The sequence below is a fragment of the Planococcus citri genome, chromosome 3 (genome assembly GCF_950023065.1).
Source record: "Planococcus citri chromosome 3, ihPlaCitr1.1, whole genome shotgun sequence".
Taxonomy (NCBI): Eukaryota; Metazoa; Arthropoda; class Insecta; order Hemiptera; family Pseudococcidae; genus Planococcus; species Planococcus citri.
The window spans coordinates 61,527,824-61,543,989 of NC_088679.1; the positions used below are offsets into that span (position 1 = coordinate 61,527,824).

The following is a 16,166-nucleotide window of genomic DNA, read 5'->3' on the forward strand; positions in this document are numbered from 1 at the left end:
TTTTTGAGGTCATTGGGCCATAGCCCAATATTTTGATAGGCTCCATCAATTGGAAAAAAATAATAATAACGATTCAGTCTATTGAACACTGAAGCTGAAATTCATCAATAATTATGGTAATTTGTATGTAGTTGGTATTTTGAATATTTTTTCTTCAATTTGAAAAATGTGGACGATATTTTACTTTGGAGCTTCAAAAAAATCCAGTAGAATTCCAATCAATGACGCTTCATTATCAATTTTCAAGCAAAATACATATCTATGATTTAAAACGTCCTTATCTCCATTTTTAGCCGAGCTGCTACAAAATTCGATAATTTAGAATAGTAGGCACTCGAAACCTGAAGAACTAAACATAATGACAAAAATTACCATAATTTTTTCACTTTTACCAGTTCGGGAAAAAATGAAAGTAAATATTATTCGCCAAAGCTGAAAAAATTGAAGTTTAAAATTACACGTCGATAGAGTTTCGCTATAAACGTCAAAAGTCTATCCGCATGATACAAAAATTTACCATCCAACCTAAAAATATGAAAATTGACTCACACGTAAGCCTACCTACTACCTAACTTACGTTCAAACAAATAGAAAAAACCTCGTTCCCTTTGACAAAATATCCGAACCCTTTGAACCTCTCTAACCGGTACCCACTTCATCGCGTAGACGACGAAAAAAAAAGTAATTGGCGTCTATAAACAGTTAATCTTTTGGGATGAAAATTGGGTATAAAAAGCAGACGAGCATTTCAGCGGGAAAAATTACCCGAATTCATAAAAAATTCGCGACGAAAAAATGCACAAAAATATTACTTTGAAAAAAAAAGAAAGAAAAAATTAACGTTGGAACGTTTTACGCGAGCATCAGTATCATCGAGTATCACAATTGTTAAAAATTTCGTAAAAGTAATAAAAAAAAAGTTTCGTAGCGAAAATTTTTTTACGGGTAAAATATGTAATAACATTTTGCTACCATTTGACTCGACAGACTCGTATATTTTCTACGGTTAGGGGTACAATAGGTTGATATTATAGTCTAGTCCAGCATCGTTTACTTGGATATATTTCAGTTACCATCATCAACGTGGATTTGATACCTACCTACATACGTATGATGAATTTAATAGTTCCAATAAATTGACGATTTCCCAAATAAAATAAATAAAACACACCGCGATCGCGAGTAAAACTACTGAATACAATAACCTGATGAATTACGAATACCATCGAGAAGAATATCTTTGGTGAGAAAAGTTCCCCCATTCAAAGTGTACTTTGCTCACTTCTAAGGTAATTTTAGAATTTCAAATGAAATACTTCCCCAACGAAGATTTGCACCGTACAAAAGGATGAGAAGATTTACTCTTTGTAACCCAACGGTCTTATCTCATATGCACCATTGATTTTAAATTCACTATTAACGCATCGCTGAATATTTGCATTTCATAAACTCGCTCACCACTGCTCAAATATCACGTAATGCAGCCAATATCGATTCTCGGTTAATTAAAAAATTTACATTGCAAACAAGCCTGGTATTTATAGCGTACCTCTCGTATTTGTACAAAACAATGTGTCGAACGATGATAAACATATCCTACATCGAAGGTACCTATACGTATAAATAGGTATGTGAAATGAAATGAAACGTCCTCTCAATGTACGAGTACCTGGGTACCCTACCGTACATTTACCTACCTACGCAGAAAGTGGTACGCGTTATTTGTGCATCGGATTCAGTTCAAAACTCGACGCATTTTTACATTCACGTTGAAAAGCATCAAATGGTACGCGACGTTTTATCAAGTATCTATTGTTATCAGTGGCGTCGAAGCTGTATCATTTTCTCATAATGAAATCACGTATTCCGCGTTAAATTGAAGGGTTTATACTTGGCGACGAGCAACGGTGTCGTGTTTTTCACTTTCGCAAAAAATTTACTAAAAATATCCTATTACCGTGATTTCTTCTTAATGTAACTACTTTTCAACCCGGTGAACTTTGCTCAGAAATTTTCCATTATAAAAGTTGACCTGAAGATTGAAATATAGAAGCTGGATTTTTTTTACGAGCGAATAATCTTTTTGAAGTGGCATTCGCTGAATGAAACGAAACCAAGATGGATTGAAAGAGCATGCCCTGAAACCTCCTCTCTTGTCTAAATTGTAAGGGGTGAAATTCATTTTTGATTATTTGTCAAATTTTGAGAATTTGAAAAATTCAAAAAAGCTGTTTTTGACGATTTTTTCTAACTTTTTGGTAGGATAACCATCAGTTTTGTAGCGAATGGTTTCTTATTGGTGAGAGGGGGGGCAAATGAACCAGAAATTTGTGATGAGCAGGAATGCTCTCACCACCTGGTAGTTATTCTTGTAATTTCCCCTTAAGAGATGCTTCTATACACGTTTTTCTAGCAGAGTCTGCGCTTTATACACATATACTGGAAGTATGGTAACGTGGTAACCTCCTAAAAGATATGTAGTAGGATCGATAACCTCAAAGATCTTAGTTATAACTGTAGGGTCTCCCTTCAAAATATACGATCTATGAGGCGGTCATTCGTTCCCACCGAATGATCGTAGCCTACATATAGGCCTACATATATTGAGGTTCTTGACCTAGTATATCCTCACTTAGTCTTATGATTTCACAATAGTTAGTTCCTCGTCAAAACGGTGATGTGTTACACAATAAATGTATAAGTAAGTGCAATGAGCTTTTGCTCACTTCTAGCGTGGCTAATGTGTTTTCCTAACATGTTAATAATTTTGTTTATTATAGTCCGTTCTAAATAAGAAGTGCAAGTTGCAACCGAGCAATACACCAAGAGGCGTGATGTTCCTGGGAACTGACGGGGAGGTAAACCACTTTATGCAGCAATGAAAAGCAAACCAGTTATCAATTTTGTTGGTTTAGCATAGTGCTCAGCTCAACCTTGCTTGTTCGTGTGGACCCTATGTTTTGCTCCTTAAAAAAGTTTGCACTTCTTATTTGGAACAGACTATAATTATGGTATTTTTGAGAACCTCCTGATTAATCCAGACATCGGGAATAATCCAGTTTGTATGTCGATACTGTAATACACAGACGTGCTATGTCCTTTTGTTATGAATAAGACATAGCACGTCTGTAAATTACAGTATCGATGTATATTTGTTAGGTAGGGGAGAGACGCCAAATATGGAAGGCCATCTTTAAAATTGAGATTGCTCAGCCCCAAATCAACTTAAGGGCGATCTCAAACAACCAATGGGTAGCTGCAACCCTCTAGTTTCACCCCCTAAAAGCTCAGTTCTCAAAACCAAAAACTTTTCCCCCCACTCCCCATTTTGTAGAAAGTGTCATTTTCGGACTTTGAAAAAATGGTCTCCAAATATGGAATGGTTTTTTTTTTCAAAAAATATTGGTAAAAATGATGTGGTTAACCGAATGTATTCGACCTGAAATCCAATAATAATGTAAAGCTATGTTCACTGTTGATAAAACTAACATTTTAATCGATTTAAAACGTGAAATTATCTGACTTTGAAAGGAAATTTTTTTTCAAAAATTAATGGATAAAATTACGTATTTAATCGAATTTATTCGACTTGAGACCTAAAATACGTCTAAGATGCATAATTACTAACGTTTTGAACATGTGTGATCGAAAGAATACTTAAAAAATAAGAAACACAACATATTCCATAATAGGCTACCCAAAGAATCTGAATAAAAAACGATCATAACTTTTTTATTTGCAGCTTTCGAGAAAAACTGATGAAATATTCTGAAAGTACCCACTTTTCACCTCTAGAAGCTATCTTCATACAAATGTTTTCGCACAATTTTCTGCTAAAATTTTTGAATTCAAAATTTTTCACGGGAAATTTTTTTTTTATCAAATCACATTTTTGTCAATTAAACACAGATAACTTTACGGATCACCACCAAAACTTGTATAGCCTGGTTATTTCACTAGCTTAATCGATTCTGACCATCACCGGTAGATTTCGATGGTAAACATTTGAGATATTGTCGCATTCCATATTAGGCAACATTCCATATTTGGCGTCTCTCCCCTACCAAGTCCGAAATTGTACAATTCGGGGATGGTACAGCCAATTTTGTACCATCTCCGAAGTGCCCGGACCAAGTGTGAATATTATTTTTTCATCGGGCTTTGTTCGTACCATGCCCGGAGCGTCCGGACAAAGTGTTCGACTTGGTACAATTAATGTTGTGCAAAGTCCGATATAAAGTTTTATAATGAATCTCTCTAAATTTGAAACAGTCAATTTCACTGCTTAGCAGTCACGACATTTTGCCTTTTTAAAGCAGTAGTTTTTTTTAGTGCAAAACAGTGAAAAATTACTGAATTGGACAGTAAAAAATCATTTTGACTGACCAATTCAGTAATTTTTCATTGTTTTGCAGTAAAAAAAACGGGTGCAATTTATCGTTACTTTAAAAAAGGGGGTTAGCACGATAACAGTAGTGGGTTATCACGATAAATAAGTATTCACGATGAAAAAGAGGATTGCACGATAAAAAAGTGTATTTCACAGTAAAAAAATGCATTGCACGATTTCTTAAAAAACGAACGATAAATTAGGTGGTATCCACGATATATATGATAGTAAGAACAATAAAAAATAAACAATTTCCACGAGAAGTTTTTGACAAAATGAACGATAAATAAGTGATTTCCACGATAAATAAGAGTAAATTAACGACAAAAAGTATAAGATTTTTTCGAGTGAATAAAAATTAAGTGTTCTAGTAGGTATCTATTTCAGTAAAGCTTTACGAGATAATGCCGGGCGACCTCGTTTATGTTTTTGACCCAATGGGACGGATTTTGCTGCCAAGGAAGAGTTGAAATTCGGTAAATTTTCCCCTGAGCCTGATACTTTTTCTCGAAATGTCCCGATTCTCCCCTAATTGGACTTGGAAAAATCACAAATTTTCAATGAAATTACGAAAAATTATATTTTTTTTACTTATTCGGAGCACAAAAAACGTACATATATCAACACCCTACTCGACTTTTTCATAAATTTACCCCTTTGCACCCCCTCCTGGGGTCCCATTTGGGTTTCGAACCAAAATAACGTGAAAAATGAATTCTGGAGTCCAAAAGACGTACATATCAATACCCCGCCACTCGACTTATCCAAAATATTTATCCCTTTGAACCCTCCTCCTGGGGCCCCCATTTAAGGATTCGAACCAAAATAACGACAAAAATGAATTCAGCGCCTCTGACGTCCAAATTTGCATTTATTTCTGAAATATGATTTTATGACACCCTAAAAAATGAATCTGTCCCACTGTGTGCCAGCGTTTTCTTTTGTCAATGAAAAATATTGTGCTGATCAATGAAAAATATCGTGTTTATCAATGAAAATTATCGGGCTAACAACCTTTTTTAATGGTTGAAAAATGCTGTGCTTACCACCAAAACTACCGTTACCAAGCCACGTTTTATCGTGCAAGTGGTTATCGTGCTAACCACCTTTTTTGTCGTTTGATTATATATTTCCCAAAAAAAACTACTGCTTTAAAAAGGCAAAATGTGGTGACTGCTAAGCAGTGAAATTTGACTGCTTTAAATTTAGAGAGAAGGAATTCCAATTTCATGCCTTTATTATTATTTAAACAATCAAACCTTGACATTTTAATCAAGTCCAAAACGAAGGTGTTTTATTTTTTGATTTATAAATTTTCAAAAGCATTTTGCACTCGCATTTACCAAATTTTTTATTCCAAAACTGAAATTTTTTCAAAATTTTTCAAATTTTTAAAATCTTAAAACCAGAAAAATTATCTTTTTGCATCTAAAAATATAGGTATGTACCTATAGGCCAATTATTTAGTTCTTGAATTAGAAATTTTTGAGAGCATCTGTCCTCGCTTCGCACTAGGGTCAAAGTTTCTTCACTATTCTGAAATTGGCATTTTTTCTTCAGAGAACAAGACTAAAAAAAATGATTTTTTAATCGTAGAATTATAAATTTTTAAAATTTTGAAACCAGAAAAATTATATTTTTACGTCTACAAAGATACCTAGGCCTATTATTTAGTTCTTGAATTATGAATTTTTGAGAGCTTCTGACCTCACTTCGCTCTAGGGCCAGTTTTTTCATTATTCTGGAATTGATATTTTTTCTTCAGGGAACAAGACTAAAAAAAATGATATTTAATCCTAGAATTCTAAATTCTAGATAGGTTTTGCCCCCGCTTCACCTTAGCTAATCGTTTTTCGTTTCAAAATTTTGCATCTCTCAATTTTTGAGAGCTTTGCTAGGGCTGATTTTTTTCATTTCGGAAATTGAAATTTTTATAGGTAAAATATCAGCTGAAATTAGAAGAATGCACAAGGCTCAAGACCCACAGCATTAACTTATTTTATTCGTATTGATGCTATTCAATTTTTAAAATTATAATCAATATAATATACACAATTTTAAATTTGTGCGTTGGGGGTCCTTTTTAGCGGCGAGGGAGGGAGGGGTATTGATTATTTTTCAACTATAACAATACGACAGTATAGAAAAAGCATAAAATTCAAAATCATTCATTATAAAACTTTAAATCGGACTTTGCACAACACAAATTGTACAAAGTTGAACACTTTGTCCGGACCCTCCGGGCATGGTACAAACAAAGCCCGATGAAAAAGTAATATTCACGCTTGGTCCGGACACTTTGGAGATGGTACAAAATTGGCTGTACCAACCCCGAATTGTACAATTTCGGACTTGGTACCTAACATATTCATCATCATCAACGTCATAGTCGCAAGCGACTAGTGTGCCCCCAACAACAACCGCCACTCCTCTCTGTCTTGAGCTAGTGTGGCCGAACCAACTATTTTCCGGACTATATCAGTCCACCTTGTTGGAGATCTTCCTCTCCCTCTTGTTCCGGGGACCTTGCCAAAGAGAATTCCTTTTTCAATGTTTTCCGGTCCTCTTCTGGCTATGTGTCCAAAATATCTCATTATCCTTGTTTCACATATTTTTTCAGCCTGGTTGGTTCTTGCAGTTGTTCCACAATTGATGCATTTGTTCGGTGCGCAGTGTATGGTATCCTCAACATCCTGCGCCATACCCACATTTCAAAAGCGTCAATTCTTCTTACAGGAAAACTGGGAAAACTAGTGTCCTACTCATATTTGGGCTTTCCCCTGGTTATAAATAGACTTGAACTGCCTTCAGCATAATTTCCATCATTTTCACAAAAAAATTTCCAATTTTTTACTCTTAGGTACTTATTTATTAGAATCGAGTTGGGAAACTGTATGTTTCATTCTATAAACCAGAGAAAGATGCAGGATAAAAACATGTAAAATTCCAAATTCTGTTGAAATTTCATAACTTTTTGATGCTTTTAGGAGCCGATTTCAGTATTTTTTTGGTTGTTTAGGTACATTTAGTCTTTTAATATGTTTTGAACACTTTTTTGGACAATTTTTCCAAAATTTCACAAAAATTTCATCTTTTTTTTTGCCAATTTTCACTCTTACAAAATCATCTCCATTTTGTGAAATATGACTTTTTCATCCACTTTTTGTTAAATGATGTCAAATTTCTGTGATTTTCTCCAACTTTTGAAGATTAATCAATTCAATTCTATTAACCAAACTCAATGCTATTTTTCACTACAATAAGCGATTACATTTGCATGTAAGAAGATGCAAGCGTTCTGTTCCAACCCATTTCGATTCCATTATCCAAATTATTCTATTAACCACGACTACATTAAGCGGGGACTACTGTATTGAAATATACACCTGGGTAGCATTCGCCCATCCAGGCTTGTAGGACCGCTCAGGTTTTGCAGTTGCTCTAAAATCAAGGTCCTAGTTTGGAGCTTTCAAACGGTCTGGTCCGGTCATTCTGTTTTCCATTCTTTGTCTTTGTAGGTCGGTTCGGTGTGGTCCTGACCAGAAAGTTTCATCGTGGTTATGGGTCAGCCCAGGTCCAAAAAACGGTCTTCATTTTTCAGAAAGAAAAAAGCTTCCTAACACATTAGATGAGTTGAAAAATGAACCCAAAAATGCACACAAGACCAAGTGGACTGGGCCGGTATTAACCGAACAGATGACCCTTTTCAGAAAAAATAACACGGACAGACTGAGACCGAAGACCTTTCTAAAAAAATCGGATCAATGACCGCGGTTTGGACCTCAGTTATGTCCAATTTTTCAAATTTATAATGCCATTTTAGATGCCTATTTCGAATAAATTTCCATTGTGATTGAATTTCTTTTGAAGTTTCAATGTTTTGAAAGTAAAAATCCCAGTCACGGTCATTGGTCCAGTTTTTTGGTCCGGTCCATGTATAGACGATACCTATTTTAACCTTTTTGTAAAAAAACATAAATATATGTACCATGTTTTACGTAGTTTTCACACCTAATAAATAATTAGCATATTTGTTAGTGTATGATTTTTTGATGCAAGTCGGCGTCATGCGTGCCTTTGCTTGTATGACATTATATGTAGAATAATCGTATAATTATTTTATATGTACATATCTCTGCTTGGTATAATTATCTTCAATAAAATCGCATTGAAAGGCGTTGAAATGTGTTTTTATTTAGAGAAGAATCGAGAATGTGTCTATAGTGAGTTAGCATTATTTAAACTCTCCCACTTCTAGCTAATCTGGGACCTCCAACTCATTGATAATTTTCGGACCAATATTTGCAATTAAAGCGTATCTATACTTATCAGATAACGAAATAATCACTCATGTTCTATAGGTTGAGAGAGAACTGGCTTAATTTCTGATTCGTACTTGGGTTGAAATTAGGGGTAAAAATTACAAACAGATGTGGTTTGTTGATTTATGCAAGAACCTCATGGAGAAAATACATTAATTTCCACACATATCATTTACTCCAGTCACAATATAAATTGACCTATAGATGAGCACTGAATTCCTTTTCCTGACCTTGCGAGATATACTTTCTGTGAGTGAACCCGGTACGTACTTGTGAAAAATTTGAAGCCACAAGTGTTTACTTACAAGTATTGAAATTACCATCCTGTTAGAATATCCTTTCTATTGAAATTTTTTTTTCATCTCACTTATTAAGAATATCGAATCAGTAGTGAATCAAATCATCCATACAACTTCCCATAAACCGTTAACGCTTACTGAAAATTACACCTCGAACAACAAATATTTTCACACATAGATCACTAATGGATTTGCATTTTAAATCCCCCCCCCCCCCAAATAATTAAAATCAGTTATACAAAAAATTCTAAGCTACATATTACATCCGGAAACTCGGCAAGCTACTCGTACGTAAAACACACGTCTTCGCTCACCTACAAAAGCCGGATCAGGTGTAAACAAAATAATTTCCACAATTCACGTGGAATTATTCTTCTTATCAATCATATTTATTATTACCAGAACAAATAGTGGAGCATCTACAAATTCAACCCCTCTATACCCGAAGGATCGGTTATTAACTGCTTTTGTACGTGGTGTGCGAAAAAAAAACCTGGTCTATTTTTATGTACGTACTTGGCAGCTTGAAAATATTAGGACGAGACGAAAAAACTGAACCATCTTCCTGTTGATTTTGTGTACTCGTATAACACCAGCGCACACGTTTCGCTGCGAAATGTTTTTATAGCCAAATTGAATTTTCTATCAGTTCGCCAACACAGAATTTATGTTTAAGTTTCAGACGATAGAGAGTAAAAAAAAATCTCTAAATCTTCCACCATTCGCATATATCGTTAAAATAAAGGTCATTTCGAAAATTTAAAATATTCGCCGAAATAATAATAAAGATGGAAAGTAGACCCTTTTTTTTCGAGTATGTAATCTCCGGGTGCAGTCCAAGTAATGGATATTTTTTCCCATCGTAAATCTCGATATTATGTTTTATTTTGTAGCCGACCGACCGACGTTAGTTTCAAATCCAATGTTTGTTTTTCCTTATTCTTGGACTTTTTCATCTCTTTTTAATTTTTGTAATAGCGTCTGTCTTTCTGCGGTTAATGCGGTTGGATTTATTTTCAGGTGTAAATTGGCGAATTTTTCCTTCACCTTTTTTTCAATTTTACTGAACTTGGATTAAGCGGTATTTTTTATTAGATTGTTAAACATGATCAAACTTCTATGAAACGTGAGGAAGTGCTAATGAATTTTGAAGAAGGTGATTTTGATTACTTTACGTGATCGAGTTCCTATCTCTCTTGCGAGTCACTCGACTTTGGAGTCACACTGTACTTATTCGGCTTTATCGCACAACTAGAAGCTTTTGTACTTGGACTTTCATTTTTCTCACACATAGACGACAAATCGATAAAATAAATTTTAAAACTTTGACGAAGAAAACAAATGACGCAACCTGTTCAAATGTGACTTTTTCCTACTTTCGTTACAATCGTATCAGTTTGATTTTCAAGTTTCGCGAGTACCTTTATTTTTCTGGCGATTTTCGAAAATGACACAGTTATAGATAAAACACCGCTATTCATCTTTCGCGGCTCGATGATAAAAATAAACTTACGAAGAGTGAAAAAAAAAGAAGGAAAAGAAATGGGAAATAAAATATCTCTCGCGTTTGTGTGTCTTATTCATCATCGATGGGGGAAAAAAATACCACATACGTCAAGGAATTAATGAAGTTTTCGTACGTACACCGTATACCTACTACGTTTTTGAATGAATGTAATATCCTGAAATTTCACTCGATGTACTCGCACGTACCTTCGTCTATATGTCATTTATGGTGATTTTAAATAACATCGTATCGAAGTATATCGGCGTGGAATTAACTGATTGCGATTGTACGAATATCGTATAGCGTGTCGAATTAATACTTGTTTTTTGCTAGCTGCTGTTTGATATACAATCGGAATGATTGCATTTTAAATTGGAATTCGCAGCTTGCTGAAGGTGAGCAGGGGTTGGGTAGGGCAGTTTTTCGTATGTATATTTTCCAGATTGCCTTCGTTTGTTCGTTGGTTCGTTTCGGATGGCGAAAAGTTTTAATTTAATTTGGTGAAATGTTTAGATTTTAATCTCGTCGTGATGCGTATCCCCAAGTTCTGAATTTTAAGTATACGAATTAAATTAAAATTTTTCAATTATCAGTTTCCAACTTTCACGGATGCGAATGTGTGAGAATATAAATAGCAATTCGTAATAATATAGGTTTGAATTATTCTTCTCTTTTTTCCTTCGATTTATTTTAATTGTAGCTAATATAAAAAAGAAATGAGGAAGAAGGAAGCAGAACAAGAATATCACTCAAAACGTGGGTGTTTTTTAAGAGAGTTTGTACTTTTGTGTAAGAGGTTTTTCTGTTGTCTGTTTTTCAGTCGACATCTACATAAGCAGCAACTAGCAACCAGCAACTGGCAACTTGGCAACCAAATCAAAAAATTTTGATTTGGTTGCTAGTTCCAGCCAATAACCGAGCAACTTCTTATCATTTTCGTTCCACTGACGCGAAACGAAGTTGCTAAGTTGCCGAGTTGCCGCTTATGTAGCAGTGCACTCAGTCAAATTCAATGCCATTCGACCAAGAAGTGGTAGGGGGTCGGCGATTTTTTTGAAATTTTTCCTGTGGAAAGACCTGGAAATGAAATATTTATCGATTTTCTTATTTCGAATATAGAAGGATCAATTTTGTACTCGATAATAATTATTCAATTCATTCGCGAACGATTCTCCAGAAATTATTTAAATGAAGCTATTCATTCGAGAATGATTCATGAAGAATTGATCAATTCTTTTGTCAATTCTATCGCGAATGATTCATCAACAATTGATCAATTCGTTCTTGTATAATTTATCAAAAATTAATTAAATAATTCGATTCGTTCGCGAATGATTCACCAAAAATTGATTAAATAAATCGTAAAAATTAATTTAATGAATCCATTTGTCCGCGAATGATTCATTAACACGCTCGCGAATGATTCACCAAGAAAAAATGATTAAACAATTCGATTCGTTCGCGAATGATTTAGGTACCAAAAATAAAATGAGTAAATCGAGTCGTTCGCGAATGATTCAGAAAAATTAATTCAATGAATCGACCCATGCGCGAATGATTCACCAACAATATTCGTTCGCGAATGATTCACTAGCAATTGATCAATTCGTTCGCGAATGATTCACTAGCAATTGATCAATTCGTTCGCGAATGATTCACAAAAAATAAATTCAATGAATCGATCCATGCGCAAATGATTCACCAACAATATTCGTTCGCGAATGATTCACTAGCAATTGATCAATTCATTCCCGAATGATTTACCAAAAATTCCATCACCATTCCTATGATGTCGAACTTTCACTATGATCCAAAAGTTCGTAGCTTTCGCGTGTAATCGCAAACGAAGTTGAGCTTTTTGAAATTTTCATGGGGTGACTATGCACAAAATTCATTAAAAAATTAAATTTCTCAGGAACGGCTGAACCGATTTTGATCAAATTTGAAATTTCAAAACTAGGCTACTAGAGTACGTGCAATTTATATATGCGGGTGACGCGCGCATCCAACGTAAGCGGGAACCAACGAGAGCCCCGAGTCAGCAGCCGAATATGCCAACATGGGCTTCTCGTTGGTTCCCGCTTACGTTGGATGCGCGCGTCACCCGCATATATAAATTGCACGTACTCTAACTAGCCGGACATTTCACCATCATCATCAAGTTCCAAAAGCTCAAAGCTTCCAAGTTTATCGAGCGACAACATTTTTTTTTTCGCGATTTTTTAAAACTCATTAAGTATCTAGAAAATGGCTGAACCAATTTTGATCAAATTTGAAATCTCACTAGGCCTGCACGATTCCTACAAAGTACTAATACGACTCTCAACTTTTGATGAATCACTCATGAACGAATTGATCAATTTTTTGAAATAACCATTCGCCAACGGCAACGAATTGATCAATTCTTTAATTTATGAATCAATTCGTTCACGAATGAGTCACTTATACGAATCGATTCGTGCGCGAACCAGTCACTTATACGAATCGATTCGTTCGCGAACGAGTCACTTATACGAAGTGATTCATTCGAATCGATTCGTTCGCGAACGAATCACTCATACCAATCAATTCGTTCGCGATTGATTCACTTATATAAATGAATTCGTTCGCGAATGATTCACTTATACAAATCCATTCGTTCGCGAATGATTCACAAAAAATAATTCAATCCGATCGTGAAGGATTCACAAAAAATTGAGCAAACGAATCGATTCGTTCGCAAATGAGTCACTAATACGAATCGATTCGCTCGCGAATGAATCACTAATACGAATCAATTCGTTCGTGAATGATTCATCAAAAATTGAGTAAATGAATCGATTCGTTCGCGAACGAGTTACTTGTACGAATCGATTCGTTCGCGAACGAGTCACCTGTACGAATCGATTCGTTCGCGAACGAGTCACTTATACGAATCAATTCGTTCGCGAATAATTTAGTAACTATTGATCAACTCGTTCGCGAATGATTCGCCTACAAATCAATCGAATTATCCACCAAGAAATCAATCAATTTATCAGATCAATTGCTGTAAAAATGTTTCAAAAAAAGTGAATCAATTTCGTTCGTAAACAATTTTTATTTTAAAAAAAGTCGGTCTTCTGACGCTAAATGCGTGTGTTCTTTTTTTTTAATTTCAACATCACTGCGATAAGTAGATGTAAATTTTTTCAAGGAACTTACCTGAAATTTGTCTACTTTCGCCAATTCCTCAAAAAAGTCTACATTCATTCCACCTGATTAAACACCACCATTAATTTTTCGCCTCAAAAGGAAAAAACCTTAAACAAAGTAAACTCGCATCTCAAATTCCCCAGGCTCATCACGCTTGTCACAAAGCTCAGCCTGAACTACCTAACCCAAGTTTTTTCATGATACACATACCGGCAAAAGTTGTCTAATTACCACCTGCAGAGAGAAACATCGTCAGACTTTAGGGACACCCGGTATAGTCATTATTTCAAGCAAACTTTAATAACATTTCTTCAACACTTGCGTACTAAAGGCCGTCGAGAACGAGGTAAAACTACTAACGAAATCTATTAGGAAATTAAATCTAAAAAGAATCGTATCGTTTATTGCGTCTCCGGATTTAATTTACAAGCAGGTTGGTGTGTTCTATACTTTCGCCAAAATCCAAAAGTACCTATATTTTATTTTCTGGTTATTTGGTTCGACGAAACAAATGACATTATTGGCACTTGGAAAACTACACCGCCGCGTGATAGGAAATGCAATTAAATATCGACACGAACGATAGGGCGACGCGACGAGCGAAAAAATATACAAGTGTAAAAAATTTAGGTGATAGAAAAAAATAACGTGCATATATTGTATTGTTGGATGAAATTTCACGGCGGATATCGAGTCAAAAGGTACCAGGCGTTAATAATTTCATAGTTCATAAAATTTAAAAAGAGAGCTTACCTCCATCAAGGTTGGTTTTAGCGCCAGCTCTCAGCTTGAATATCGCCATCAACTGTTGTATTTGACGTTTTATGAATACCTCGGTCGATGTCGCTGGTAATATGATAAATGCGTTGTTCGATAACGAAACATTTCTATCACTCAACACGTATTCAAATCGCGATCCCATTTCGGTCCACCATGCTCCGTTTTCTGTAAAAAAAAATCAAAACAAAAATTTTTCAAGATCAAAATGAATTTAAAAAGAGGTGTGTGAATAAAGAAGTAATGGTGAGTAAGACTCAGGAACCAATATTGAGCCTGGATTTAAAAACCAACTCCTGAAAAAAAAAGTACTACAACTAAACCTTGAACACATTTTCTTGTCACTTTCAAGGCCACTCGAATAATTCCTATTTTTGAAATCAAATAAATTCAGTTTTTTTTCTACATAAGAACCTTGACCAAAATTAGCATCCATCCATAAGACAAGTATACCTTATACCCTCGCATCAACTATTTGCCCACATTTCGACGGTAATTTGATTTCACACCAAGTTTACTAACAATTAATAGATTTCTAAATTAAATCGAGCCCGAAGCTACTCGGCTACTGCCATTTCCAGAATCCGTCGATTAAATTATTCAACTAATTTGAAAGCTTTTCCATGCTATCTCATTTCCCTTCCTGTGATTTAAACAGAGTACACACGAATTGAACCGAACCGAACCAATAAACAGGCCAAAAAAAAATTCACTCGAATCGAGAACGAACGCGACGAAATAAATTTGTATTTTCACAGCTCAGCCGGAGAAAAGTTTCATCTGCGTATGAAAAACGAGAAAAAAATTATCAAGTGTTGCTGTGAATTCGAGTTACGACAGTTGACGTTTTTGATAAATTCATTTTCTCTTCCCGATCATACCTACTGTATATGGAATTGTTCGCCGATTCTTATTTGACATATTTTCCAATCGACTATCGAGACTGAAAATTCTTTTGGTTGTACTTAAATAAAATATAAGGAAAGAAATGTTTTGCTAGGTTTCTGCGGGGGCATAGGAATAACCGAATTTTCAACGAGATGTGCTTTGGGAAAGCTTTGAAACTACGAAGAATCAAAACATAGAAAAAGTGAAGAGGCTGTGCATCAAATTTAAACATTTTTTAAATGGGAAGTTTAAACCTGAGATAAAATTCAAATAGGTACCTAGTTAATTACTAATTGAGATGTTATAAAAAAGGAGGAAGATCAGGTACGATAAACAGACCACCATCAACTCTTCGGCAGTTGACACATTCGTTCAACACTTTCATTACAGCTTGTCTACCATTTTCGATCCAATATTCATGAAGAATTATCAATAAAATATGTGAAACTCTCACGCGTGGAAGTATTTAATGTGAATATTCATACATAAGTAATACTTTTACTAAATCATGATCTCGAGGTAATAGTTTTGGAAATTTAAGATCATAACTTGAGGGGATATTCTCAATAGGTAGGTACACCAAACTTTTTCATAGCATAACCAAAATGCATTATTTTACATTGGTCTTATGGAACAAATTTTAATATAATTATTCAGAGCCACGGATGCATGGAATGAGCTCTTTGAAATATATGTTTTTTAAGACATTTCGAACAATTCTATGCATGCATTTGTCAATACGTTGAATATGTTTTCGAAAAAATACAGTTTTAAGGATTGTTGGATTTTTTACCAAAAAAAACAACAAC

General features: G+C 34.8%; 1 protein-coding gene across 2 annotated transcripts in view; it reads right to left on the reverse strand.

The window, feature by feature from the left end:
- The window catches only part of LOC135841751 (uncharacterized), a 210,960-nt gene that overhangs the window by 66,630 nt on the left and 128,164 nt on the right, over nucleotides 1–16,166 (reverse strand). For both annotated transcript variants that reach the window (XM_065358897.1, XM_065358896.1), the window contains exon 5: nucleotides 14,446–14,637. In XM_065358897.1, coding sequence (XP_065214969.1) covers nucleotides 14,446–14,637 — 192 coding nt within the window. The remainder of the gene's footprint in view (nucleotides 1–14,445; nucleotides 14,638–16,166) is intronic.